At 54.8% G+C, this 24,834-nt stretch overlaps 1 protein-coding gene across 6 annotated transcripts; it reads right to left on the bottom strand.

The window, feature by feature from the left end:
- Positions 1 to 648: 648 nt before the first annotated feature.
- Positions 649 to 24,816, bottom strand: DLG4 (discs large MAGUK scaffold protein 4). Of its 6 annotated transcripts, XM_043476091.1 has the most exons (21): positions 24,717 to 24,816; positions 24,442 to 24,482; positions 15,647 to 15,712; positions 12,167 to 12,220; positions 11,980 to 12,030; positions 11,652 to 11,776; positions 11,386 to 11,555; positions 11,160 to 11,296; positions 10,863 to 11,007; positions 7,024 to 7,319; positions 6,808 to 6,910; positions 6,384 to 6,498; positions 4,899 to 5,075; positions 4,593 to 4,629; positions 4,453 to 4,480; positions 4,274 to 4,321; positions 4,057 to 4,158; positions 3,563 to 3,735; positions 2,547 to 2,656; positions 1,790 to 1,881; positions 649 to 1,588 (listed from the first exon to the last, which is right to left on the bottom strand). In XM_043476091.1, the coding sequence occupies exons 5-21, from the start codon at positions 12,007 to 12,009 to the stop codon at positions 1,482 to 1,484; spliced, it is 1,995 nt and encodes a 664-aa protein (XP_043332026.1). In that variant the 5' UTR covers positions 12,010 to 12,030; positions 12,167 to 12,220; positions 15,647 to 15,712; positions 24,442 to 24,482; positions 24,717 to 24,816; the 3' UTR covers positions 649 to 1,481. The 6 variants fall into 6 exon arrangements, 5 of the variants coding, with proteins under 5 accessions (XP_043332026.1, XP_043332018.1, XP_043331994.1 ...); XM_043476083.1 differs by lacking the exons at positions 24,442 to 24,482; positions 24,717 to 24,816 and adding an exon at positions 23,327 to 23,836; XM_043476059.1 differs by lacking the exons at positions 24,442 to 24,482; positions 24,717 to 24,816 and adding an exon at positions 23,327 to 23,789 and having other exon boundaries at positions 11,980 to 12,039; positions 15,548 to 15,712.
- Between the last annotated feature and the right edge of the window lie 18 nt (positions 24,817 to 24,834).

Here is a 24,834-nt window from a genome sequence, read left to right as displayed (position 1 = left end):
TCATCCTCACAGCTAACACATCTGTTTCTATTTTTATCTTTGGTATCGCATTCTATTTCCCCACCCTATTATCTGCAAAATTGCTTCAAATATCTCCTACAATCGGGATGGGGAATACTTAAAAAAAATAAATAATATCTCCTACAGAGAGGGGGCAGACATAGAGAAATCAAATGAAAAAAAGAAAAAAGAAATCCAATGAATAATTATGCAGCATTTCTTATGGGCACACTTCTGTGAAGGTCATTGCCAGAGACCAGCTCTGTCCACAGCTCCATGAACATGAATGAACCGTCTTCTCTGTTTTTCTTTAGAGACTGACAGCAGACTCTATGCTGCCCGACAGGGCTGAGACGGCTCAGAAAAGGGGTCAGGGCTGGGCTACGTTTGCAGGTCCTCTTCCTGGCTCTGTCAGGGACCTAGGATGGAACTCCAGACCCGCCCCCACCCCAGGCCCATTCTTTGCTGGAGCCTTGATCTGCAGATGCCTCCAAGGCCCCCTTCAGGCCACTCTGTTCTGTCTGGGGGGAGGTGGGGGGAGGTGAGGAGTGTGGGAGGAGAAGGATCTGACTTTACCTGACCCATCCCTATACTCCCACCCGGTCTCCCTCCTCACCCAGGTCCCAAATAACCAGGCCACACACCGGGTTTCAAGTATCCGTCTCTTCCTTTCACTCTCTCGAAAGAAAAAATAAATAAATTGCAGAAGGCGGCAGCATTTCCAGTCTTCCCCTGGCTCCCAGACACCCAACCCCCAACCCTGCCCCCCCTACCCTCCCCCCCCACATTCCCACTCCCTAGACCCATCCCTCCCCATTCCCAAAAGAAAAAAGAAAAAAAAAAGAAAAAGATCCCAGGAAAAAAAAAAAAGCCACAGTTAGACCTTCCACTCATGCAAACCGGCAAAGAAAAAAGGTGGGGGGCATGTGGAAGGCAGGGGGCCCTTGGTGGAATCCCCCCACTAATCCCCCCAAAACCACCTTTGAGAAGAAAAAAATGGAAAAATAAAATGAGAAATCAAGGGACCTGGGGAGTTATGATGGGGGTAGGAGTGACCCCAGACCCTGCCTCGGGGGGAGCGCGGAGGCCTGCAGCCCTGCAATGGGGTGCTCCTGGAGGGGGGCCCTGACTTCTGGAAAGTGTGTGGGAGGAGATGGGGGAGAGCAGGTGGCCCCCCAGTGGGTGTGTGTGTGCGTTGGGGGTGGGCAGAGGCAAGGGGTCCTAAGGAGCCAGGGCTTGGGATCAGGAGCCCGGGGCTCCTCCCAGACCCCAGGTTCCTGGGGTTCCGCAGCCCAGTTCTGGGGTGCAGGGATACATGCAGAGGAGTGTCCCCCCTCCAATGGGCTGGATCCAGTTAGAAAGGAAATAAATAAGAAGGGGTGGGAGGGAGGCTGGGGGTTGGAAGGGCTTGGGCAATTCAGTCCAGACCAAGGGCCTGGGCGGTGGAGGCAGGGCGAGTCCAGGCCAAGCCAGGGCAGGAATCAGAGTCTCTCTCGGGCAGGGACCCAGATGTAGGGGCCTGAGAGGTCCTCGATGACTCGCTTCACCTTGTGGTAGATCTCCTCAAAGCTGTCGCCCTCCACGATGGCTAGGGGCGAGGAGGGGGCGGGGCAGGGAGTCACGCCCAGGGCAAAGGGCACCTTCTCCTAATTCTCCAGTCCATGAGCCATGGGATGCACCCACCCAAAGGGGATACCTCCTTCTAAACCACCCACCCTGTGGGGGCCCCTCTTTTGAATCTGAGCCAGAGGCACCTCCTGTGCTGGCCACGGGCTAGCCTCAGCCTCACCTGAGAAGCACTCCGTGAATTCCTGTTCCAGCTTGGTGGCTCTGTCGAAGGCTTTGCGGGCTTGCTCCTCTGTGATCCGCTTATTAATCTCTCTGTGGAGAGTGAGAGAAACACAGACCTGAGGGTGGGTCCTGCCCTGCCTTTATCTCCTCTGTCCAGGGATGTTAAGTTGCAACCATTCTTTCCTTTTTTTCTTTTTTTAATATTTATTTGACTGCACCAGGTCTTAGACGGGGCATGTGGGATCTAGTTTCCTGACCAGGGAATGAACCTGGGTCCCCTGCATTGGAAGTACAGAGCCTTAGTCACTTGACCACCAAGGATGTCCCCAGTATTTTCTTATCTAGAGCATGAAGCAAAAAATACAATTCCCAATATCCTCTGGGGCCACAGATGGGCCCCCTCCCCACAACCCACCCCAGCCAGGTGTGGCCACTTCAGGGACCTCTCCAGAGCCTCATCCTTCCAGCCGGCAGCCCAGTGAAGGGATTCAGACTCTAACTCCCAACAGCCCCGATGCCCAGCAGGTGTATGCCCCAGGGGTTGCTGGGAGTTGTAGTCCCGCCTAGCCCAGGGCAGAAGAGGAGGGAAGAGGCCTGGGCTTCCCTGCGCCCTCTGGGTTCTAGCTCCAATTCCCCTCAGGGGCTGCTGGAGCTGCTGTCCAGGGTTCTGAGGGAAGAGCTCAACACAGAGGCCAACTGAGGCCCGGGGCTTGGTATGGGAGAGCCGAGGGGAAACCCCCTGAGACCATACTCACAGAACATTCTCCAGGGAGCGGGGGCGGATGAAGATGGCGATAGGGTGCAGGTGGGCCGCCTGCAGCCGCCTCACGGCATTGGCCGAGACATCAAGGATGCAGTGCTTCCCCTGGGGGCAGGCAGGGTGGGTGGAGGGGGACCAGCAGGTGGTGGGAAAGGACAGACAGAGGTGGCAGGACAGGACCCACACACAGGACGTGGGAAAGTGGAGGACACAAGATTGGCCAAAAGGGAAGTGAGATGGATGTCAAAAGACGAATGGGCAAAGAGAGTGGAGGCAGAAAGGGTATAGACAGACAGAGTGAAAAAAGGAGAGGGACAGACGGAGAGCAAGGGAGGGGCCAGCACAGGAGGGAGGGGATGGAGGGAACAGAGAGGACAGGCAGGGAGGGGACCCAAAAGACAGCGCAGAGCAAGGCCAAGGGGGCGGAGTCAGGCAGGTGGGGCGAGAAAACGAAGGAGAAAGGAAGTAGGATAGAGGGAGGAGGGAGGGGAGGACGGTCAGAGGACAGACAGATGGAAGGAACAAGGAGAGACAGATGGGAGGAGGAGAGGCAGATGGAGAAAGGAGCCATGGAGGGAAGAGGGCAGGGTGGGGGCAGCGGGGAGAAGGTGATGGCAGAGGAGTGGGAGAGGCAAGTGGAGACCCCAGGAAAGGCAAGGGGAGGGGGGAGAGGGCCAAAGGGGAGCCAGCAGAAGGGAGGGACCGAGTTGTGGGGGGCCAAGCCACCAAGGGCAAGGCCACAGGAAGAGAGGTGAAATGGGGCAAGGAGAGGGGGAGAGGGGACAGATGGCAGCATGAAGTTTGGGGTCAGGGACCAAGGGAGGGAGGGAGGCGGGGGGTGGGGAGCAGGGCACCGGAGAGCAGGCAGGCAGATAGAGTTGCCCAAGAGGAGAAGGAGGTGGAGGAGCGGAGTGGAGACCCAGCAGGGAAAGAGACAGAGAGAGAAAGAGAGTTAGAGAGCTGAGGAAGGCCATGGGGGGAAGGAGGAGGAGGACGGGCCGCGGCTCCTACCTGCTCTGCCACCTCTCGCACGGACTGGACGCTGGTTCCATACAGGTGGCTGTTGTACTGGCCGGCCTCGATAAACTTGTGGGCCTGAATGTCCTTCTCCATTTTCTCCCGGGACGACACAAAGTGGTAATCCCGGCCATCTATCTCGTACTCCCGCTTGGGCCTCGTCGTATCTGCCAGGAAGTCACCCCGCCCCCCAAAGATCTAACCACCATCCCTCCAGCTTCAACCCTGCCTACGGTGACCCCCCAGAGAGCCCAGCTGGTCCTCCGGGGAAGGGGGCTGCTGGGGAGACCCAGGCCAGGGGAGACGGGTGGAGCTGCTCCCCCAGCATCTCTGGGTCATCCAAGTCCCCGGCCTGGTATGGTCCCAGTGGACGTGAGTGTGGCTGAGCAGCACCCTTGTCTGAGAACCCCTGTGTTCAGAAGTGGCTCTGCCTGTGACCCTTGGGCCCCACCCCCCACCCCCACTGCCCCCCAAGGCCCTGCACTCACGGGGAACACAGGATCCGAACTTGTCGGGGAACTCGGAGAGGAGATCATCGTTGGCGCGGTCCTTGGTGGGCCCGAGGATAATGATGGGGCGAGCATAGTGCACTGAGGAGAGCGTGGGGGTCAGGCGGGGGCAGAGATCGGGGGTCAGGCGGTGGGGGGAAGGGAGGGGCAGAGCCGGGACAGGGGGTCTTGGCCAGGGCGCGCTGCCAGGGCTCACCTTCCATCTGTGTCACCGTCTCGTAGCTCAGAACCGAGTCTTCTCGACCTAACAGGAGGCAGGACATCTGCAAGGGCCTTGGAGGCAGGGGATGCAGGGCCCCCACCTGCCTTCCTGAGGACTCAAGAGAAGCCCAGGGCCCCTCTCCCCGCAGGTCTTCCCAAACTGACCCAACCTACCCTGTGATCCAGAGCTGGAGCCCCAATCCTAGGGAGACAGAGCAGGCCATGTGGTTGGTCAGGAGTCCAGACCCACGAGCGCCACACCCCTGCCCCCCACCTCCGCTCTTCCACCAGAGCTCCCGGCCTTCTCCACTTACCTTGGCCTTTAACCGTGACCACTCCCGTCGCTCAACCCTGAGGGATACATGGAGGGATGGGGGTAGAGAAATGCCCAGTGAGGAGCCCTCTTGCCCCCACCCCCAGGGCAGCTGAGAACTCCGTCTCCCAGCAGCCCCTGGGCCCCACGCTCCTAAATGAGGTGTTTGTCCCAAGGGCTCCTGTGAGTCCTGGTGCCTGGGAAGGGTCAGCAGACAGATCCCCAAGAAGCTGGGGGTGGACCCATGCCCTCCCTGCTGGCTGCCCACCCTGTGGCCCTTGGGAGCTTCAGGGGCAGGCAGGCTCACCGCCGCTTGCTGGGGATAAAGCCGATGTCATCGGTCTCGCTGTCGGAGTGGACCCGCCGCGCCTGCCACCACTCCTCATCGCTGGCGTCAATGACATGAAGCACGTCCCCGAAGCGGAAGCTCAAGGCCTGGCTCAGGAAGCCGCAGTCCTTGGTCTTGTCATAGTCAAACAGGGCCCTGAAGGGCAGGCAGCCCCCAGTCAGTCTGGTGAGGGCCAAGGCCCCCGAGACCCAGCCCAGAGGTTCTGCCTAGGGGTCTACAGACCCGCATGGCCGCTGGTGGCTCTCCCAGAGATGCTGTGGATTCTGAGGAACCCCAGAACTGTGTGGGAACCTAAAGCTCTACAACTATGAACAGCCACTCCATCCTCACTGTGTCAGGGATCAGACAGCCTACGGATCGGGGGCGATTTCGAGAGTAAGATTGAGAACAGCGCCCTCCTAAGAAAGCAGCTGCCATATGCAGGCACGTCACAGTCAGAGGGTAACATGGACCCAAGTCCAGCTACCCTCAGCAGTAGGGTAGCCTTAAGTGACAACCTGTAAGTGACAACTCCAGGGTGAGGACAAGGGAGGGAATGACTGCAGAAACACCAGAGATGCCGAGCAAAGCACCAGGGCTAGAAAGATGGGAAGGGACTCCAGGATCATCAGCATCATCTGGGAGTTAGAACTGACCAGCCCTGGGAGCCAACTGGACCCAGCAAGGATAGAAGGGCTGAGCGAGGCTCCAGTTTGAGCCAGCCGTCTCGGCAGACAGCGGTGCCATTCAGGAAGAGAGACACCAATTGGGCAGGACAGAGAGCATGAGCACACGGGAGAAGAGGTGAGCTAGGTTTGGGACATGCTGAGTGTGAACACCTGTGGGACAACCCCAGGGATGTGTCCAGAAAGCAGATGGCTGGAGCTGCAGGTCTGGACCATGGGAAGAGGTCAGGCCTGGGCTGACTACTCTGAGAGACACGGGCAAAGCAAGCAGCAGGGGAAGCTATGTGAGCGGACCGGGAGCCCAGAGGGAGGGAAGGGAAGAGGCTCGGACAAAGCGCCTATGCCTGGGGCAGACAAGAAAGAGGAGCCAGTGGGAGGAGCCCTAAGAAGGTAGCAAGATGCCACCTGGGAGACAGGGTCAGCTTGGAGACAGCGGTGGTCCACTTCCCCTGGAATGTGTTATCCCACGGGGTTGGGCAATATTCCAAAAGTTGAGAGGTCCCTTACTCTGCCAGGCATTAACCTTTGAGTTACCAGGCCTTGCGGCAGCTGGGGGTCCCAAGGAAGATGCCAGGGTGACTAGGGGCTCGAAGCAGTAGGGATCACTGAGGCTGAGGCTGTTTTCTAGTCGCTATGGAGTGTTTCTCAATGCTAACCTGTGCGTTTCCAGCCCTGGTGTGGGAGGCGGGACAGGTGCCAGGCAAGATTGAGGAGCGAGAGCTGGCTGGGGGACAAGGGGCCATGGAATAAAGAGAGGCCCAGCCAGGAAGCATCCAACCTGATATAGAAACCCCTTTTGGGGTTGCTCCGCAAGGAGGCAGTCCCTGAACCCAGGCTGCTGTTCATGAGCTGTTCCCGAAGGTCGTGGATCTTGGCCTCGAACCGGCTGTACTCTAAGGAAGGACAAGAAGGTTCCTGAGCTCTGGCCCCTCCCTACTGTCAGCCTCTCCCCTCCCCTTCCCCCAAACTCTGCAGAAGCCAGGAGACAGAGTTCTGAGCACCATCTGAGAGGGGGAGCTTCAGGTTTGGTTATTCCCGTTTACTCAGCCGTGTCTAACTCTTTGCAAACTCATGGACTGTAGCCTGCCAGGCTCCTCTGTCCATGGGATTTCCCAGGCAAGAATCCTGGAGTGGGTAGTCATTTCCTTCTCCAGGGGAATCTTCCTGACCCAGGGATTGAACCCATGTCTCAGGGCCAGTACCTTCGGGTTTATACTGAGCGATGATCGTGACTGTCTGACCCGCATTCTTCAGGGCAATGGCAGCCTGCTCATGGCTGGCATTGCGGAGGTCAACGCCATTGACCTAGAGAGAGCGGGGAGAGCTTGAGTTACTGGAGATGGGGGCCGGGCTCCAGCCTACATGCGCCCCGGCTAGAGGGGAGGGGACGGGCTGGGCAGGGGCTGGCCTTCCCTTACCGAGAGGATCTGGTCCCCCTTCCGCAGCTCCCCACTGAGGTCTGCAGGGCCACCAGCCAGGATGAAGGAGATGAAGATGCCTTCACCGTCCTCGCCACCCACAATGTTGAAGCCCAGGCCTGTGGAGCCCCGGTGGATCACAATCCGCCTCGGTTCTCGGGGGACGTCTTCCTCCCCGAGCAGGTCCTTGGCCACGGGGGAGTAGCGCCGAGGGGAGGTGGGGGTCATGGCGGTGGGGTAGTCAGTGCCCAGGTAGCTGCTGTGACTGATCTCATTGTCCAGGTGCTGGGAATAAGCTGAGGGAAGACATGGGGGAAGGACGGATGCAATGGAAAATGCACGGAGGGAGACAGCGCCCACCACTCCACCTCCTCCCGAGGAAAGCAGCAGAACCAGGCTCAGGAGAAAGGGATGTCACTGTGCCAGAGAAATGAGGCTGGGGTGTACAGGGGACATCTGGTCACAGCAATATCAGGGGGCAGGAATTCAAAGGTCATGGTAAGGGTGGGTTCTCCTAGGAGCGAGTGGATCTGAAGGGTACACGACCTAAGTATGCCAAGGGTATGGAGCCAAGGGGAATATTAATACCAGGCTTTGGGGATTTTCGTTCAGTTGAACCATCTCTCATATCATCTATAAAATTCCTTTCCCTTTGTTTCCCCCACTTCCTGGTCATTCGTTTGGTGAGAAAACTTGGTCATTTGTCCAGCAGATTTCCCCACCTTCTTTTAGGAAACAGTGGGAAACCCTAACAAGTAGATCACTACTTACACCCCTGCCCTGCATCTCCTGTCAAGTGGTCACCTGTATAGAGACTCAAGTTCAATTTTTGACAGAAGTATTTCCTAGATGCTGCTGCGTACTTTCTGCATCATGACAGGACGCGATGTCAGCTTGCATCTTTTGAGATACAAATCTGTAGGTTGGGGTCTTGTCAGCCTGACCCATCCATTATAAAGCTCACCATTAGCCTCCCACCTAAGAGTTTTAGCAGCCACTGACCATCACTGCCTGGACTTGGCAGTTCACTGAGGATGGCAAATAGTGCCCATGTATATTTCTTTTTTTTTTTTTTTTCAGGGAAGAACATTTATTAGTGATAATTTGTCTGTAAAAAAGAATGTTCCCAGGTCAATCACCAGTCACTCTACAGTGCAATATGCATAGGAAAAGAGAATAAATGCTTGACTCTTTCCCTTTGCTTGCCAGTATTCAGAATGTACAAGTTCCCTAGCATCTTCCAAAGGTACCTAGTTGTTTTGAAGTATCCTTATAATCCTGTAGATTTTAAAATATTTACTGAGTTTTGGTTGAACAACCAGTTTCAATTTGGCTCCTGTCTCTTTGACACAATCCATGAATATCTTCCTTGCTTTCTTCTTTTTCTAAAGGTTTAAATGGTAACTTGTTCTTTTAATGATTTTGCTAGAAAATGGGAAAGTTCTCAAGTGAAAACTTGGTGGCTCAGATGGTAAAGAATCCACCTGCAATACAGGAGGACCTGGGTCCGATCCCTGGGTCAGGAAGATCCCCTGGAGTAGGGCATGGCAACCCACTCCAGTATTCTAGCCTGGAGAATTCCACGGACAGAGGAGCCTGATGGGTGACAGTCCATGGGGTCGCAAAGAGTTTTGCTAATATGAAAGATGTTACAAGTTCATCTTACACATTCCTTGCTCAAGTCTTAGATCTGGCCCTTTCTCCAAGGAGTAAAGGTTCCCTCTGATAGGTTATGGTGTCTAGAAACAAGACCGTGTGATTTTAATATGGTCTTACAGTATGATTTCAGATTTGGATGAAGTAGTCATATCTCATTATTCTTTTCCAAAAATTTCTTAGCTCTTCTCCCAAATGTAATTTTCCAGTTGGGGGTGGGGGGATGAACATTAACATTCTGATGAGGATTGCATAAAATTAGAGAAAAATTTGGAGAGGGTTGAGATCTTTAGCATATTATGTTTTTTGCATCAGGAAACATGCTGTGACTTTCCAGTTCTTTAGTGTTCTTTTACGCCCTTTGGTAAAGTTTCATCATTTACCTGATAAAATCTGACACAGGTCATTTACTGTATAAATCTGCCCTCTGGTCAAGCTTATTTTTCTAAGAATTTTTTTAGAGATGTTTTTAATGTTAAAACATTTTTAAAGTCTTTATTGAATTTGCTATAATATTGCTTCTGCTTTATGTTTTGGTTTTTTGGCTGAGAAGCATATGAAATCATAGATCCCCGACCAGGGAACTCATACCCTCTGTATTGGAAGGTGAAGTCTTAACCACTGGGCCACCAGGGAAGTCCTCCAAGAATTTTATAGAGCATCTTCCCTATGGCAAAAAGGATCTTTTTACCCATTATATTTTCTTATTGCCGGGAAGTTATGAGTTCTTGCTTTTTAATCTTACATACGGCCACATTCTTAACCCTACCTATTATTTTTAAGGTTTTCATTTAATTCACTTAGATTTTAATCTAGATGGACAAAAATATAATTTACAAATAAAGATAAGTCTATTTCTCCCCATTGAAATGTAACATTTATTTATTCTTTTTTCTCTTGCTACACTGCCTGAAATCTTTACAGCAGTGATTCGCAAGCAGGGTAATTTTGCAACCCCCTTGCCCCCAGGGGACATTTGGCAAAGTCTAGACATTTTTGGTTGTTCTGACTGGAGGGGAAGGGTATCACTGTCATCTGATAGAGGCCAGGGCTGCTGTTAAACATACTACCATGCACAGAACAACACCCCCCACAACAAAGAATTGTCAAGGACAAAAATGTCAACAGTCCCAACACTGAGAAACCCGACTCTAAAGCCATGTGGACTAACAGGAGCAGGAAGAGGTTTCCTTGCCTAGTTCCTAACTTAATGGACACACAGATAGGATTTTATCATTACAATGTGTTCACTGTTGACTTCTGGTAACACTTTTCGATCATGTTAAGGAAAACTCCTCTGTTCCTAGTATACTAAGTTTTCTCTCAGAATAGGATGTTGAATTTAATCAAATGCTTTCCCCACATCTGTCTAAAATGAACATACTGTTCTTTCTACCTTTTTTTTGGCACACCAAATGGCAGGTGGGATCTTAACTCCCCAATGACCAGTGATCAGGGATCCAACTCTGTGCCTCCTGCAGTGGAAGCATGGAGTCTTAACTGCTGGACTGCCAAAGAAGTCGTCCCTCCCTTAACTTTTTAAAAACAATGACTCATACCTAGAGGTTTCATAATATGGAAACACCTCTAATTCCCTGAAATAAACCCAACTTTGTGACAATGTTACTCCCTTAATATACCACTGTGTTTGTTTTGCAACTATGTTATTAGAAACTTTTACATCTCTGTTCAGAAGCAAAATTAACCTATACTTTCCTCTTTTTTTTTGGCTGAACCATGGGGTTGCAGGATCTTAGTTCCCTGACCAGGGACTGAATCCAGGCCACAGCAATGAAAGCCCAGAATCCTAACCACTAGGTCACCAGGGAACTCCCTACTTTCTTACATTTTCCTTGTGACCATTTTTCAAATGCCCTTATAAAATGAAATGTGAAACATTTTATCTTCCCCTATGCTCAGAAAAAGCATAAGAATTACCTATTCCATGAGGATTTGATAAAATTAGCCATAAAACCATCTAGTGCCTTCTGGGGGAGGGACTACTGACAATCTTTTCTAGTTCTTTCATGGTGACCAATCTTCCATCTATTCTCCAACCAAAGGAAGTGACAGAGGTTGTGGCCAGCTCAGGGGAAGGATCTGAAGAGTCAGGGTCAATGGGGACGTCATAGGGTGACTGGTGGGGGGGGCATGGGGAGCTCCAGGGTTTGGAGGGCTCTCACAGGTCGTGATGTCTGGGGGAGCGTAGCTGTCACTCAGGTAGGCATTGCTGGGCTTGGCCACCTTTAGGTAGACCACATCGTACGTGTTCTTCAGGGCTGCCACAGCATCCTCATGCATGACGTCCTCCAGCCCCACGCTGTTGACCTGGGGCCAAGGGAAGCAGAGCTCAGACGGAACCAGAAGCAATCTCAAGACAGACATGCCGAGGGCGAGCCCATCAGGAAGCCTGGGCAGGCACCAGGCCAGCAGGCAGGGCCCAGGTGTGGGCTAGAAGAGTGATGGGGGTCCCCACTCACCGCTAGGATCTTGTCTCCGATCTGTAACCTCCTGTCCTTGTGGGCAGCACCCCCTTCAATAATCTTGGTCACATAGATGCTGTTATCTCCGGGGATATGTTGGTTCCCGACACCTCCGGCGATGCTGAAGCCAAGACCTGGGCAGAGGGGAGGGCAGAGGTGGGTCCCTAGGTCCCCTGGGGCAGAGGACAGCGGGAGGAGGGTGGCAACCTAACTGGGTCGCTACCTTTAGGCCCCTTGATGAGCTTGATCTCCATAAGCTTCTCAGCCGGGGGCTTCCGGCGCATGACGTAGAGGCGGACAATAGAGCCTGCCTCTTTGAGGGCCTCCACCGCCGCTGAGTGGGTCACCTCCCGCACGTCCACTTCATTGACAAACAAGATGCTATCGTTGACCCTGAGGGCAGCAAGGTGGGCCTGAGCCAGGAGCTTCCTGCCGCCCTGGTCCTCCCTTTCAAGGGAGCCAGCATCCTAACCCGTCTCCTCTCCCCACCTGAGACGGCCGTCCTGGGCTGCAGCCCCACCGGGAATGATCTTGGTGATGAAGATGGAAGGGTCATCACCGATGTGGGGGTTATCAGTGCCACCTGCGATGCTGAAGCCCAGACCTGAGTTACCCTGGGCAGAAGGAGGGGAAGAGGGTCAGCTCCCCTCTCCGCCTACTCTAGACGGGGCAAGAGGGGAGGGGAGATGGTCGGGGAGCTGTGACCGGAGCAGGAAGGGACAGGGTTAAGAGGCTGGCCACTGAGAAAACACGGGCACAGAGAGAAGCACAGACAGGGGGCGAGGCGGGAGGACCTGGGCTGCATGAGCCTGCTCACCCTTTCCAATGTGATCTCCTCGTATTCCATTTCCCCCTCTGTCCCGTTCACCTGCAACTCCAGCACGGGCCAGAAACACAAGAGACGTGAGACAGACTTCCTGCCTGAGCACCTGTCCCTACCCTGCTGCTGGGACCTGACCTTCCCTCCTCCCTTCTGTAAAAGCCCCACAATCTAAACAACTCACATATCCCGGGGCTTCTAGGGTATCTGTGTTGACAATCACAGGGGGAGAATTGGCCTGCGAGGGAAAAAAGGAGATGAAAAGCTGCCTGAGCCTTGGCTCGAGGGAGCCCGTAACCAAGAGATCCCCCCACCATGGCTACCCTCTCAGCCTCTTAACCTGGCCTGCTCTGTTCCCTTTGACTCCCTGAAGGACCTAGCCTTGATCCACGTTACAAACACACAGGTACACGTGCTGGCCCCAACTCTGCCCAGCCCAGGCCCCCTGCATGTGGAGGTGTCTGAGAAGCAGGAAGAGAGAGACAGCCAGATTGGGGAGCAGCAGATGGTAAAGAGCCGGGAGAGGGGGGGCCGGCTGGTGGGGGGAGCTTCTCACCGGATGTAACACCACAGAATGCTACATGCCTTATGTACTACACACACATACCACAAGGCTCCTGTCCACTAGGTCCTACCCCATCCCTGTCCCTATCTACCCGCCTACACCCAGATCTTTTCATAACCCTCCCTCAGACTTGCCCCTCATTTTCACACACATGTGCCCTAAACCCTGAGCCCCCAGAATCCGGGGTTCCCCAAGATGCAGGCCCCACCCTCCTTCTCGCCCACCCACCATTCAATCTACTCCTTCCTTTAGGGATCCTGTTGCCAAGCAACGGTATCTAAGCCCAGCCAAGGCCTGAGGAGACCCACCTCCTGGAGGCCCTGTCGCCAGGACAACGGGAGGGGGAGATGGGGCGTGGCCTAAGAGCGACCAGATTCCCAAAGGCAGAATCTGGTCCGCTAGCCCCGCCTCTCCTGCTCTGGGCCCCGCCCCCCAGGTAGCCCGGCAGAAAGAAGTCCAGGCTGAAGAGGTTTGAGGGCGCAGCGCCTCCTGAATAACCTTCCTTCCTCCCTCCCCTACGCCCCTCACCCTACGCAGTGGAAAGAACGTCAGGAAAGGGGAGTGGTGAAAGACATCCGGGTCCTAGCCTCTCATTACTCTTACCCCCACCCCTGCCCTATTTCATCCGGGAAAGGGTTAAAGTGGGGTGTGCCCAGGCCCCTGACGTCAGTCGCCTCGACACAGCAGGGTCTCTAGATTCTAGGGCAGGGCCGCTTTAGGCCGGTCCTAGGGGCTTCCCCAGTTGCCAGGGCAACCGAAGCCACGTTTCCATAGCAATGGGGAAGGCAGCCAAAAGCCTCCTTCCGGGGTCCCCAACCTGTCTCCTCCTTAAACAAATATTTATTTGGAGCCTACCAAGCGCGAGGCACTCATTGAGGATTCCCCAGACTCCTGGCTCTCTCCTTCCCAAGGGGTCTTTCCTCTCTCCTACTGCGATATGTCAGTACTACATATTTTCAAGCTCCGTGATAGATTTCATACCCATAAATCTATTAAATCCATCCTCTGACCCTTCAAATCTCAGCAAATGCTACTGCCCAGCCAATAGCCACTGACTGCCTACATCCCATCTGCATGTCCATCCTCTGTCCCACAGCCTGTCTTCAATTGCCATCCCCAACCTTACCCTAGACCTTCCTGCCCCAGGCTCCATCTTTTATCCCCAACTACCTTCATCTCATCTCATCTGTGTAGCTGTAGATAAAACACCCCTCTCTCCACCCCATCCGATATCTTCCAACCCCAGCCTCCATTCTCCATCCACTTCCCCGCCCTGTGCTCCTGTCCAGGCCCATCCAGCATCAGTCTCCTGCTGTTATCCTCCATCCTAACTTATGATTCCTCAGAGAGATCACCACCACTCTCCCTTACTTCATTCTCTGACCCTCAAGATTCTACACCCAAATCACAATCCTTCATTCTCAACCCTCTGAAAACTGAGGCTTCTCCTGTCCCCCAGCTCAGGCCTTGTCATGGGTCCTCCCTCCCACACCCAGGGCCTCCAGCACCCACTTCCCTCTGCTTCCTGGGCACAGATTCCAAGTCTCCCTACCTCTGTACAACCACCTTCGCTCCTCTTCCCCTTCCCCAGGGACTGAATGGCCCCATCTTGAGGGGAAAAAAGCGTCTTCTTTCCTTAGTCCTTGCAGCCCCCAGCATTCCACAGGAATCCTCTGCACCCATCTCCTCCTCTCCTTGCCCTCGATCAGCTCAACCTCCTCCCTGGTTCCATGTCTCATCCTTGCCTGTCTCCTGACCTAGGACCTCTCACCTTCCTCTTGTCTTTCCACTTTTCTACCTGCATGAGAATGGTATTTCCCTCTCCAACTCCTCTCCAACCACCTCCTTCTCACTCCAGAACCTACTGCTGCCCAGCCTCTGCCTCCTCATTCCCAGGCTCAGGAACTCAGGAACCTCCTCTCCATCTTCTTGGTGAAACGTCAACAACCTCCCCCTTCCCGGGACATCCCACAAGATCCTAGAATCTCACCCCTGACCCCAGTGTTCCCCTGAATCTCACAGCCAGCCTGGTACACTCCATTCCTCCCAGCATACACCCCCAGAAGAGGAGACTGAGGGGGAAGAAGATGGGAAGTGGCCTGGAGAATGGAAGATCTCAAAAACAGGGCCTCCCCAGGACTGGAGAAGGGAAAACATAACTGTGAGCACAGAAAAGAAAGGGAAACAGGTGGTGGTGAATAATAATGGGGGGGGGGGAGTACAGAAAGAAATCTGCATGGAGGTAAGTGTCCAAGAGGAGGAGAGAGAGGAGGCATAGGAGGAAAGGACAGAAGTGATGAGTAGGGAAGGGGGTTAACATGGAGAAAGGGAGCCGGCTGACCCAGGCAGAGGACTCATCCTGGCCAGAGAGCCTGAGCTGGGGATCGGGGAGAGGAAGAAGGAGAGTGCGTGGGAGGAAGAGAAAGACAGCATCCAGCATCAGCCAGCAGAGAGGGAAAGGCAGAGAGGAGGGGAGACACAGGAGGGGTGCAAAGGCCGAGGCAGGGGACAGAGGCAGAAAGGCCGGGCAACCAGAAATCTCAGACCAGACAGATGGAAAGGGCTGGAGAGCCAGGCCCAGAGGCCGGAAGTGGGGGGAGGAGGCAGCGAAGGGCCAAGAGCAAATGAGGGCAGCAGGAGTTCTGAACAGAGCTCTGGACACAGAAAATGGAAACGGAGGTGGGGGTGTGTGAAGGAATGAAGAGGGCCCAGGCACGGGGAGCATCCTGGGGAACGCTCGCATCTTAACGCACGTGTGCGCACACAAGGGCTGTAAACTCTACACCCGCTCCCACTTGCCTGGCCTCTGTTTCTCCTCTTTAGGAACCAGGTGTTTCCAACGCCCCCAATGCCCCCTCCCCTGGCCCCAGGAGCCCAAGCCCAGCCCCCCAGCCCCAGCTGCCCCCCACCTCCGGCTCTCGCCCTACCGGGCCTTGGGGGTAGTTGTAGCTCCGAGGCTCCGAGGGCTGCACTGGGGAGGGGGCCGCCTGAGTCTCCTACCTTGAGGGGGGAGAAGTGGGCGTGGCCCACGACCCCTTGGACGGCCTCGAGGTGGGACAAGTTCCTCTCCGCCACGTGCACCAGCTCGGGGGCGTTTACCTGGTTGGGGAGGTGGGCCGGGCTGTGCTCCAGAGGGGGCGTGTCTTCATCTTGGTAGCGGTATTTCTGGGGAGGGGACGGAGGCGTCACGGGGGCCGGCCCAGCGCCTCGGGCTCCAGGCGGCCCGCCCCGGCGCGCCTGTGCTCCCCCGCCAGTGCAGTGCGGAAGGCCCTGGGGCCTGACCAGCTCCTCCCCCTCCCTGTCCTCCAGCCCATTGGCTCCCCTCTCTCCACCCTCCCCACAGCCCCCTCTCCCGCCAGGCCCTTGGCACCTCTCCTCTCTTTCCAAATCTGCACCCTCCCCGCAACTCTTCCTACTCCCAGCCTAGGACCCCCGCCTTCTCCGCAGCACACCTCCTCCTCTGAAGTCCGTTTCTTCAGCCCTTTCCCAGAGCTCCAGCCCCTCGGCCACGTGCACCGCTCCCCTTCTCTACCTCCATCCCCAGCATCCTTGCTTGCCTCATCAGCTTCCCCCCACTTCCTCTTCACCTTAAGCCCATTCCCCATGTTGTAACCTCCCTCCTTCGAGTTGCTTCTCCCATTCTGTACTCCATCCCACCCCGCTCCACCCTCCTTGCCTCAGTCTCCCTACTGCAGCCACTGCCCCAGGAGGGAATCACTCCCCATCACCTTGCACCCCGGGGCAAGGACCACTGTCGAGCCCTTCAACTAGCAGGTACTTGGCATCAGCCCCCCTCGCAGGACTAAGCTAAACCGGTCCAGCTGGCCTTGCTGGTTCCCAAGTCTTCGGCAAGGGGGCCCCAGGACTCCCCCACCTCTACAAATGCCCAGAGGCCAGCCAGCTAATCGGATATACTAGAAGAAGGGGGAGGGTGGGGGAGGAACAGAGACGGTAGGGCTCAGAAAGGGGGCAGGAATGCATGCCAGCTTCCAGGTTCCATGACTGAGGAAGTAGGTAGAACCTCAGAGTAAATTCCTGGTCTCCCTTTGGCCTTTAGGAGTGAAAGACCCAACCTGACCCCTGATTCCCCTTCCTAACTCACTGCGTACCATCTCAGGGGCCTCCCTTACTAGCTTAATACGGACACCAGTAAATGAGATTAACGGAGGGACCAGAGAGAGGAGGGCAGCTGGAAACACTAATGAAGGGTAGCGCCTCTGCCCACCACAGAAGCAAACCCTCCCCAAGGCCAGGTTCTGTGGAGCAAGGGGAGGTTACCATGTGTAGGGCTCTCTCAGAGACTGGAGAAGACAGAATAAGCTCCCCAGTACACATGGGTAAAAAGAGAAGGCAAGATTTCCCTCTCAAAAAAAGTATCTGAGAAGCTGAGAGGACCCCAACATTTGGAGGACAACAGTTACAAGATCAAACTGGAGGAAGCTTATCAAGGTCAATGCCTGACACAGTATGACTCTGAAAATTCTGAGGATGAGGAACCAAGGCTGAGGATGTAGTCCACTTTGGCCATGGTTAAGGATAAAGTAAGAGAATAGGAAGAGGAAAATGGTCCATTAAGACTCTCCAATCCAGAACACAGAGACAGCTGAGATCAAGGAGCACCTAGATAAATTTTTTTTTAAGGCTGCACCATTGGGCATGCAGGATCTTAGTTCCCTGACCAGGGATCAAATCCATGCCCCCTGCAGTGGAAGTGTGGAGTCATAACCACTGGACCCTGCCAGGGAAGTCCCACCTTGTTATGTTTGAAGTCTTAAGGAAAGAAAAGCAGTTCATCAAGGTACACTTTGTTTTCTGGCCCTGGAGACAGACTTGGAGAAAGAACTCCTAGCTCCCTCCAGGTTTCCATACCAAGAACACAAAAAGTGGAGAAGGGAAGTTAGGGGAAGTAGAAACTAATATAATCCTCCTCCAAGCTGGGCCCTCTTGGGTAACAGAATTCAATGAACTGAAAGAGGTTGTTGTGCCACATTCTGAAAAGGTGGTCTTTGGCCTGGATAGTGCAAGAGCTGAGGGACAGAGCCCCAAAACTGGAGGGGCCAAGGAGGGAAGAAGGAGACAAGGAGACTGCTCTCTTCTCTCTTCACAAAGCCCCCAAGTCCCTGTGTGACAACTGAGGTAGGGCTAAGGGTTGAAGCTTCAAGTTTGTGGAGTTTGGGACAGGGCAGGGAGGGTTTGAGCCCAAAGCCCCTCCATCTTCGCCCCACCTCACAGACAGAGAAAATTCCTGAATCCCAATGAAGAAATCTCAGGATGCACACAATGAAAATGGAAGCATGGAATGGGACATGTCATTGTTTATTCTAGAGGAGATGAAAGAAAATCTGTAGCACACTGAGGCTGCAGGCGCCTCTCCCTTCCCTACCCCCGTGGGGGGTGGGGTGTCTGGGACTGAGAAAAAGGCTCCTGATACGGTGACAAAGTCAGGGAGATGGGGAACAAGGAAAGGATCCCAAAGTTCCCAGAATGTGGCTGAAAGTGGTTAGGGCCTATGTTCAGTCCCTGGAAATTTTTAAAGTAAATGTAGTAAAGAAAAACCTCTGGAGAGGTGGGGGTGGGAGAGTCATTAGGAAACTGCAAACTGGGAGGTGGGGGTTGAGGTCAGCACCTCTCATCCCAGACTAAAGGACTACTAATGCAAGGCAGGCTAGGAAGGAGGGTCCCCTCTTTTACGCTACTGGGGCTCAGGGCCGCGACCAGCGACAGCTCCAGTACAATTGGGACCAAGTCTGAACCCCCAATATAGTAAGGCACAAGTAATATTATTAAGGCACAGGCATAGAATAAGTCAAAGGCCTGGGGGGTCGCTGTTGCTCTTTTCCCTTTGGCCCCCTCTTCACAGCCCCAGTTGCAAGAATGACCTGGAACGGAGGCTTGCACCCCCAGAATAGAGGGTTGTGAGTGAAAGTGAATGATCATAGGAGGGGCGACCCACTGCGCCTGTCCGCGAGACACTGCCACCCAGAGACCCCGCCAAGCAGAAGGAACAGCGACAGCACTTGAAGCTTGCACCCCGAGATTTGGGGGTCCGGAAAGAGGGGAGCGGGGCCGGAGCCCGTACCGCGGCACGTACCACGCAGAGACACATGGAGGCGAATCTGTTCCGAGCCGACATGGAGAAGGGGAGAGGGACTGAGGGGAGGGGATGGGTGGGAGAGCAAGGGTCCCGGGGTTGGGGGGGGGAGGGGCAGAGGGGCGGGGGCTGCGGCGGCCGCGGCAACTGGAGGCTGCGGCCGGAGTGGTGGGGGGGGGGGGGGTGACGGCGCCTGCGCAGTGCGGGAGAGCGTCACGATGGGAGAGAAAGGGGTGCGGGGAGACCCTCTTAGCCATCAACTTCCCTGGTACCAGCTGTTTCTCTGTGAACTTCACTGTGCACAGTATACTCCTATTCATTCACAAATACAGACATTCCTAAAATTACCAATTTATCGCTCTGGTTCTCTGGGATCCCTTATGCTATCTAATCTCCCACCCCTAAAACCACCAAGCCCCTATTACAAAACCTCCCTGGACTCTCAGGGTGCAGGGAAGGAAGCAGCACTTCTCCCTCACGTCAGAAAGATCCCCAAGGGATCTAAACTGCCTCCCACAATCCCCTCCCCCCAACCTCCCCAATGATTGTTAATGTGGACAACATCCCCACAGATGTCAAGACGTCTCCTATTCTAACCATCAGTAAAGCCCCACATGATAGCCAGACAACGTTTTCCAAGAGTTGAAAGACCACAGATCCTGTTGTACCCTTAAATTAATATACCCTTTAAATCATCCCTTTTAAAATTACATCTGTTCCCCCAGTCTGCTAACAGAGACCTTGAAATTAGTGCAGCTATTACCGTTGTTCTAATGTAAACATCCAAATAACCAGTCCTCAAATTCACTTGGGGTCCCCTCTCCAAATTCTTGAACCTAATGAGATACTCATGACTTTTCTAACATGCCCCAGTACCACCAGATCCCATTTCAGGGAATACTTAAGGGACCTTAAAGCTGACCTTCTGAATTCAGTTGCAACCTCTTCAGTTTATTACTAGACTTTTAGATTAAGAGATATTTCTCTATTCCTTTTCTGTACTCTTTAAATGTATACATTATTCCCTTTTCTGGCTGCCCTCCCCTACACCTCAACATTCCTACCCACCCCCCGGCCATGATTCTGAATTTCAACTCTGTTGGACGATTACTCCCAAATTTATCTATCTCCCCGACACCGACGTCTCAAAAATTATTTACCAAAATAAGATCTGGCCTGCAATTTCCAGTGACCCACAAATCTCCCGTAACACCCCAAAATGACTGCCTCAGATCTCTTCCATTTTGTCCCAAACTGAACCTGAAAGCACCTCTTCTAAATATTCTCCCATTGAACTCCCACTTTTCCAACTCTTAAAGCCCAGCGAGCAATCTCCTAAAATCTTCTTCTCTGGCTTTTCTAAAATGCCTACAAATGGTAGAGAGGACGGATTTCCCTAGAACCTGATCCATGCCCCCTCTCTTCCCGTTGACTGGAATCTGTTAGATACGCCCCCACGATGACCCCCAAGGCCCTAGTTTCATATCTGGATAGAATGCTTGTAATCCTCAGAGGGAGCCAGTGCGGAAGGGGCTGAACTGGAAATTCCTTACAGAAAAGAAAATGTACAGGCCCTAGTTCTCCACCAGTGGGCGCTATGGCCATTAAGACCCTCCCCCATCCCTCATTTCCTTTTTCCCTCCATTTTCCGTTTCCCCGTTGCCTGGCAACACAACGATCAAGGACTTTGCCGTCGCCTAGCAACCGTCTCCCTGGAACATAGCGTTGAGGTAGGAGGTTGTGCTCTGATGAAATCTTAACAGTCCTCCATCTTAGGAAAACTGAGACGTCAGATCGCCCAACCCCCGGATTCTCCTTTCCAAAGACCCCTGCTGCCCGCAGTTTCTTGGACAAGCCCCTCAAACCCTGTCTCCTCTTTGCACATGGGACCACGCCACGCCCCTGCCGGGTCAGCCCCGCCCTCATTTACCCAGTCCTAAGGCCCCACCCCTTTCTGAGGTTGTTTGCCCGCCTCCCTTGGTAGAGTAAGCCAGACCCCGCCCACCTGCCTCCAGGAGACCACTCCTGCGTCCACTTCCCGCCCATTCGCTCCCCCGGCCTCGCCCACACTGCCCCTCCGCCACGCCCCAGTCGACCAATGAATGAGGCCGTAGGCCACACTGCCCCGCCCCCGACACCTTAGCTTTGCCCAATAAGGACCACCCGGAGGGTTTAACCGCTTCACCTCAGGGACTCTAGCCAAATACCCCCGGTCTTTTCCCACTTTCCTCCCTCCCCCACTTGTTCTGCTCCGCCCTCCGCCACCCTCGCCCGGCCCTCAAGTCCGCCACGCAACTTCAGTCGTCGCCGGTTACCATGGCAACGGCGGCAGCAGCGCGGGGAGTAGGGGGAGGGACGGGGGCGGAGTGGGAGAAAGAGAGATGCTCAGAGACACCGGCAGAGAGCGAGGCAGAGAGTAAGATTAAGTGATAGCTATAAGGCAGAGTTAGCGCAAGGCACAGGGCCTGGCACATAGTAGGCATTCAATAAATATTCCTTAAATTACTGCGGCAGAAATCTAAATATAGGCGATGAAAGATGGAGGAATCAGATGTAGCTGGGAAGCTCAACGACCGCAAAACATGAGCACCCTCTACCCCACCCAGCATTCTGGGGGGACAAGTGCCATGTGCCCCCCCTGCTGGCTCGTCCAAAGCGAACCCTCCGCTGCCCTGGATAGAGATGAACCACAACTCCCAACAGCCCCAGGGGCAGCAACCCTCTAACACTGACGGTTCTCCTGCCTCAAAGCCTTATGGGACTTGGAGTCCCCGCCATCCCGAGACTGACAAGTTTTCCGGCCAAGGAATGTGGCAAGCCTGGGTCTCCACGCCTCTGTAAAACCCCAAAATGCATGATCCTCTCTGCGCAAGACTCTTTCCTTCGGGGATGCTCAACCCTGGGCTCCATCGAAGAAGCAGGATTCTTGAAGGGAGATGAATAAACCCACCCTCCCAGAATAGCTACCAATGCAGACAAGGCCCTCACCCTCCCTTCTCATATGTGCGTTCACGTGTTGGAAGCAGAACCCACACATTCCAACTGGCTTTCTGTGTACACCTGCACATAAGGGACCATAGCCAGAAAGCCTAAGACTAAGGAGCAGATTAAGGGCAGGAGTCAAGAGGAACTGAGACTCAGACAGACCTTAAAGGAGAAAAGGCCCGAGAAACTGAGGCACAAAAATCCACTGCAACTACAGGAGATGGGAAGAAGAAGCAATATGGGAGAAAGCCCAAAGCCCACAGAATGGAGGAAAAGCAAGGAGCCCTCAAGAGAGGGTAGGGGCTTGAACCTAAAGGTTCTCAGCCTTCAGTCTCCTCCAACCATGCTCACACATGCACAACGCATGTGTAGATGCATGTGTATACATGTATGTGAGTTTGTGGCAGGGAACATGTGTGTCCTCAGCTCCCTGCCCTGAGAATCTGCAGTTCCCACTAAATATAACCCCCTCCCCAGCCTGTGACTCACCCAGACCCCGCCTCCCCGGCCCCCACTTCCTGTCCCACCCCCCAACCCCCAGCTGCCTGCCAGCCGCCCAAACCTCCCTCCACACACCAGGCTTCCAGCTTTCCAGTCCCATAGTCTTAGAGTCAAGACCCAGGTATTCTGCAGCCCACCAGAAGCTTGCCAGTGTTCCCCATCCCGGAGTTCCTGCACTTGGCAGGCTCACAGGGACACCCTTGTACAGATCTTCACTGCTGCCCGCCCGGCCCTCCTCCTACACCTTTTCACCCTAGTAATTTTAAATCCAGGTGTCCTCCCCCACCTTGATACCAAGGGTCAGGGGTAACAGGAACATTCCCTTCCATCTGCTCATCTCCCTCTTTCCGAACCAGGGTAGATACGGTGTAGGAGGAAGTGAGGATGGTGGACACCTGCCTGGGCCACCCCCAAATTTTTCACCACGCACCTGGTACCCCTCCTCAAATCCCCTCTCCCCAAGCCTCTCATCCTCCTCCAAAGAAGCTGGCAACCTTAGCTGCTGCAACCGTCTACCTCCCCAGGGAGTACCCCGAATCCTAACCTCACCTGGTCCAATCCCTCAGGTGATTCTCTGTCAGGTTCCAGTTCTCTGACAACTCCCAACTATCCCCATTCCATATGACTTATCCTGAAATTAACAGTCCCCTCGAATTAAGAGCACCCCCAAATGTATCTAAGATGCTTCTTTTATAGTCTGAAGGCCCACTCCTTCCCTGCCAGCTGACACCCCCAGACCAGTCAGGTACTCACAACCAGTAACCTTCTACCCTCAAGCCAGGAGGCCCCTGAAATTGGACAAGGCAACTGGAAGCCAGCTTGTCCCCCAGGAGGGAAGAGGAACCCCCCCCCCAACATAGTCCACCTTCTAACATACACCAAACAGAGCTCCCATGTGAGCCAGGCTTCTCCTTAAATAAGTCTCCCTCAACATCATTGGTGAATCTCAAAATCCACCAGATCCCCAAGGCACAGAATACCCCCCAATTTTCCATTTCTCTACAGGTACAAAGGGATCACTCCAGGGGGCACCTGTGGCCAAACCCAGCATTTTCTCAGATGTGAACCCCAAACTAAATTATGACCCCCCCATCTGCTGATGCTCTCATTCCAGGGCCCCCAGCCGCAGATTAGGCCTGATTAACCCCTCCCCACGAACTCATACCCTCCCCCCAGTTTACAGGCCCCCCTATCATGCTTACCTTGGTTGTCACTATACAGAGACAGTCCATGTTGGGGGGCCTGGCCGCGGCGGCGGGTAAGGGGCTCTGACTTCATCGGAGTTTCGTTCCTCCCCTCCGTGGGTTCTCACCCCTCCCCCCTCCGCACCCCACTTTTGCAGGGGGGGCCAGGATGGGGGGAGGGGTGAGAGGGGAAAGAGGGGGTTGGAGAAGGGAAGGGGAGGGGAGCGTGGGAGGGAGGGGAAGGGGGCCCTAAAAGGGGTCCCCAGTGGAGGGGAGGGGGTTTAGGGAGTACACCCCGATTCTCAGGAGGGGCGGGGGCACCGGGGGCTGGCAGCCCCGGGGTTCGGGGGCTGGGGCATGAGCTGAGGTGGGGGAGGGGAACTGGATGTCGGGGAGCCCCGGGGTAGGGGAAGGTCTTGCCTAACGGCCAGGGGCTAGGGGCCGTGGCGGGGGAGTAGGGTGGGGGGGTTGGAGGCGGCAGCGGCCGAGGGAGCCGTGGAGCCGAGGAGGGAAGGGGAGAGAGGAGGAGAGAGGAAGCAGGGGGAGGGAGGGAGGGAGCGAAGAGCGAGAATGGGGGGGTGCTTCGGTAGAGTTAACTCCTTCCGCGCTGGCAGGAACCCGGATAATGGGAAAGGAGATGGAGGCAGGAGCCCAGAGGCCCTGAGGCAAACATGGAGTCCCGGCCAGCCACCAGCGAGGACAGCAGAAAGGCAGTGAGGAGGGAGTTTATTTCTCAGAGGAGGAAGCACCCACCCAGCCTCTCAAAGACTGGGAGCACCCAGGGTGGTTGAGATACTGGAGAGAGGCCATGGTAGGGAGTAGGGAGTGAGGGAGGGGCTGGCAGGAGGGAATCCCTGGGGGCCTAGGGCTCCCTCAGGATTTACAGGAGGAAACCTGAAAAGTGATTGCATCCTGGACTTTTAAGTGCCTGAAACTGGGGCAGGTAAAGAAGAGGGGGAAGCGGGAGAGCAAATGGGCTACAGGACTAGAAAGAGAGCACTCCCCTCGCCCCTGACTCAGGAGGTCGTCCCCGAGGACCCCCAATTCTCAGGCTCTTATTAGCAGTAGTTTGTTCACCCCTCCAGCCCTGCTGCACCCTCAGGAATTCAGAGCCCATCCCCCAACCCCCTTACCTGACTCTCTGAGATGGAAGCCTCATAATAGTCCAGGATGTCTGTCATAGGAACAGAGCTTGAGTTACCCCTCCCACCCCAGGCCTCCCTGGCCACCCCTGCCATCACCTCACCTCCATCCCCATCCGGTAAAGGAGGAACTCCTCCAGTCAACACTGGTGGACACTGACCCCTGATCTCCAGGCTCCCAACCAGCCCCCAAGTTCAGTAATCGCCCTCGCAAGCACAGGCCAGCCCTTGTCACTGCTGCCCCTCAGAAAACTGGGGCTACTCACCCAGCAAGGCTTGGAAGAGGTCACTGTGCAGCACCGAAAGGAGAGGGGGTGCCCATCGCAATAGTGGGGGTGCCAAGAGCCAGAGGGCCGACTTGGGAGCTGGTGAAATGCAAGTAAG

Source organism: Cervus canadensis, chromosome 1, assembly GCF_019320065.1.
Source record: "Cervus canadensis isolate Bull #8, Minnesota chromosome 1, ASM1932006v1, whole genome shotgun sequence".
NCBI classification, from domain to species: Eukaryota; Metazoa; Chordata; class Mammalia; order Artiodactyla; family Cervidae; genus Cervus; species Cervus canadensis.
The sequence above is the reverse complement of the archived record's forward strand: the minus strand, read 5'-3'. Positions and strand labels throughout refer to the sequence as shown.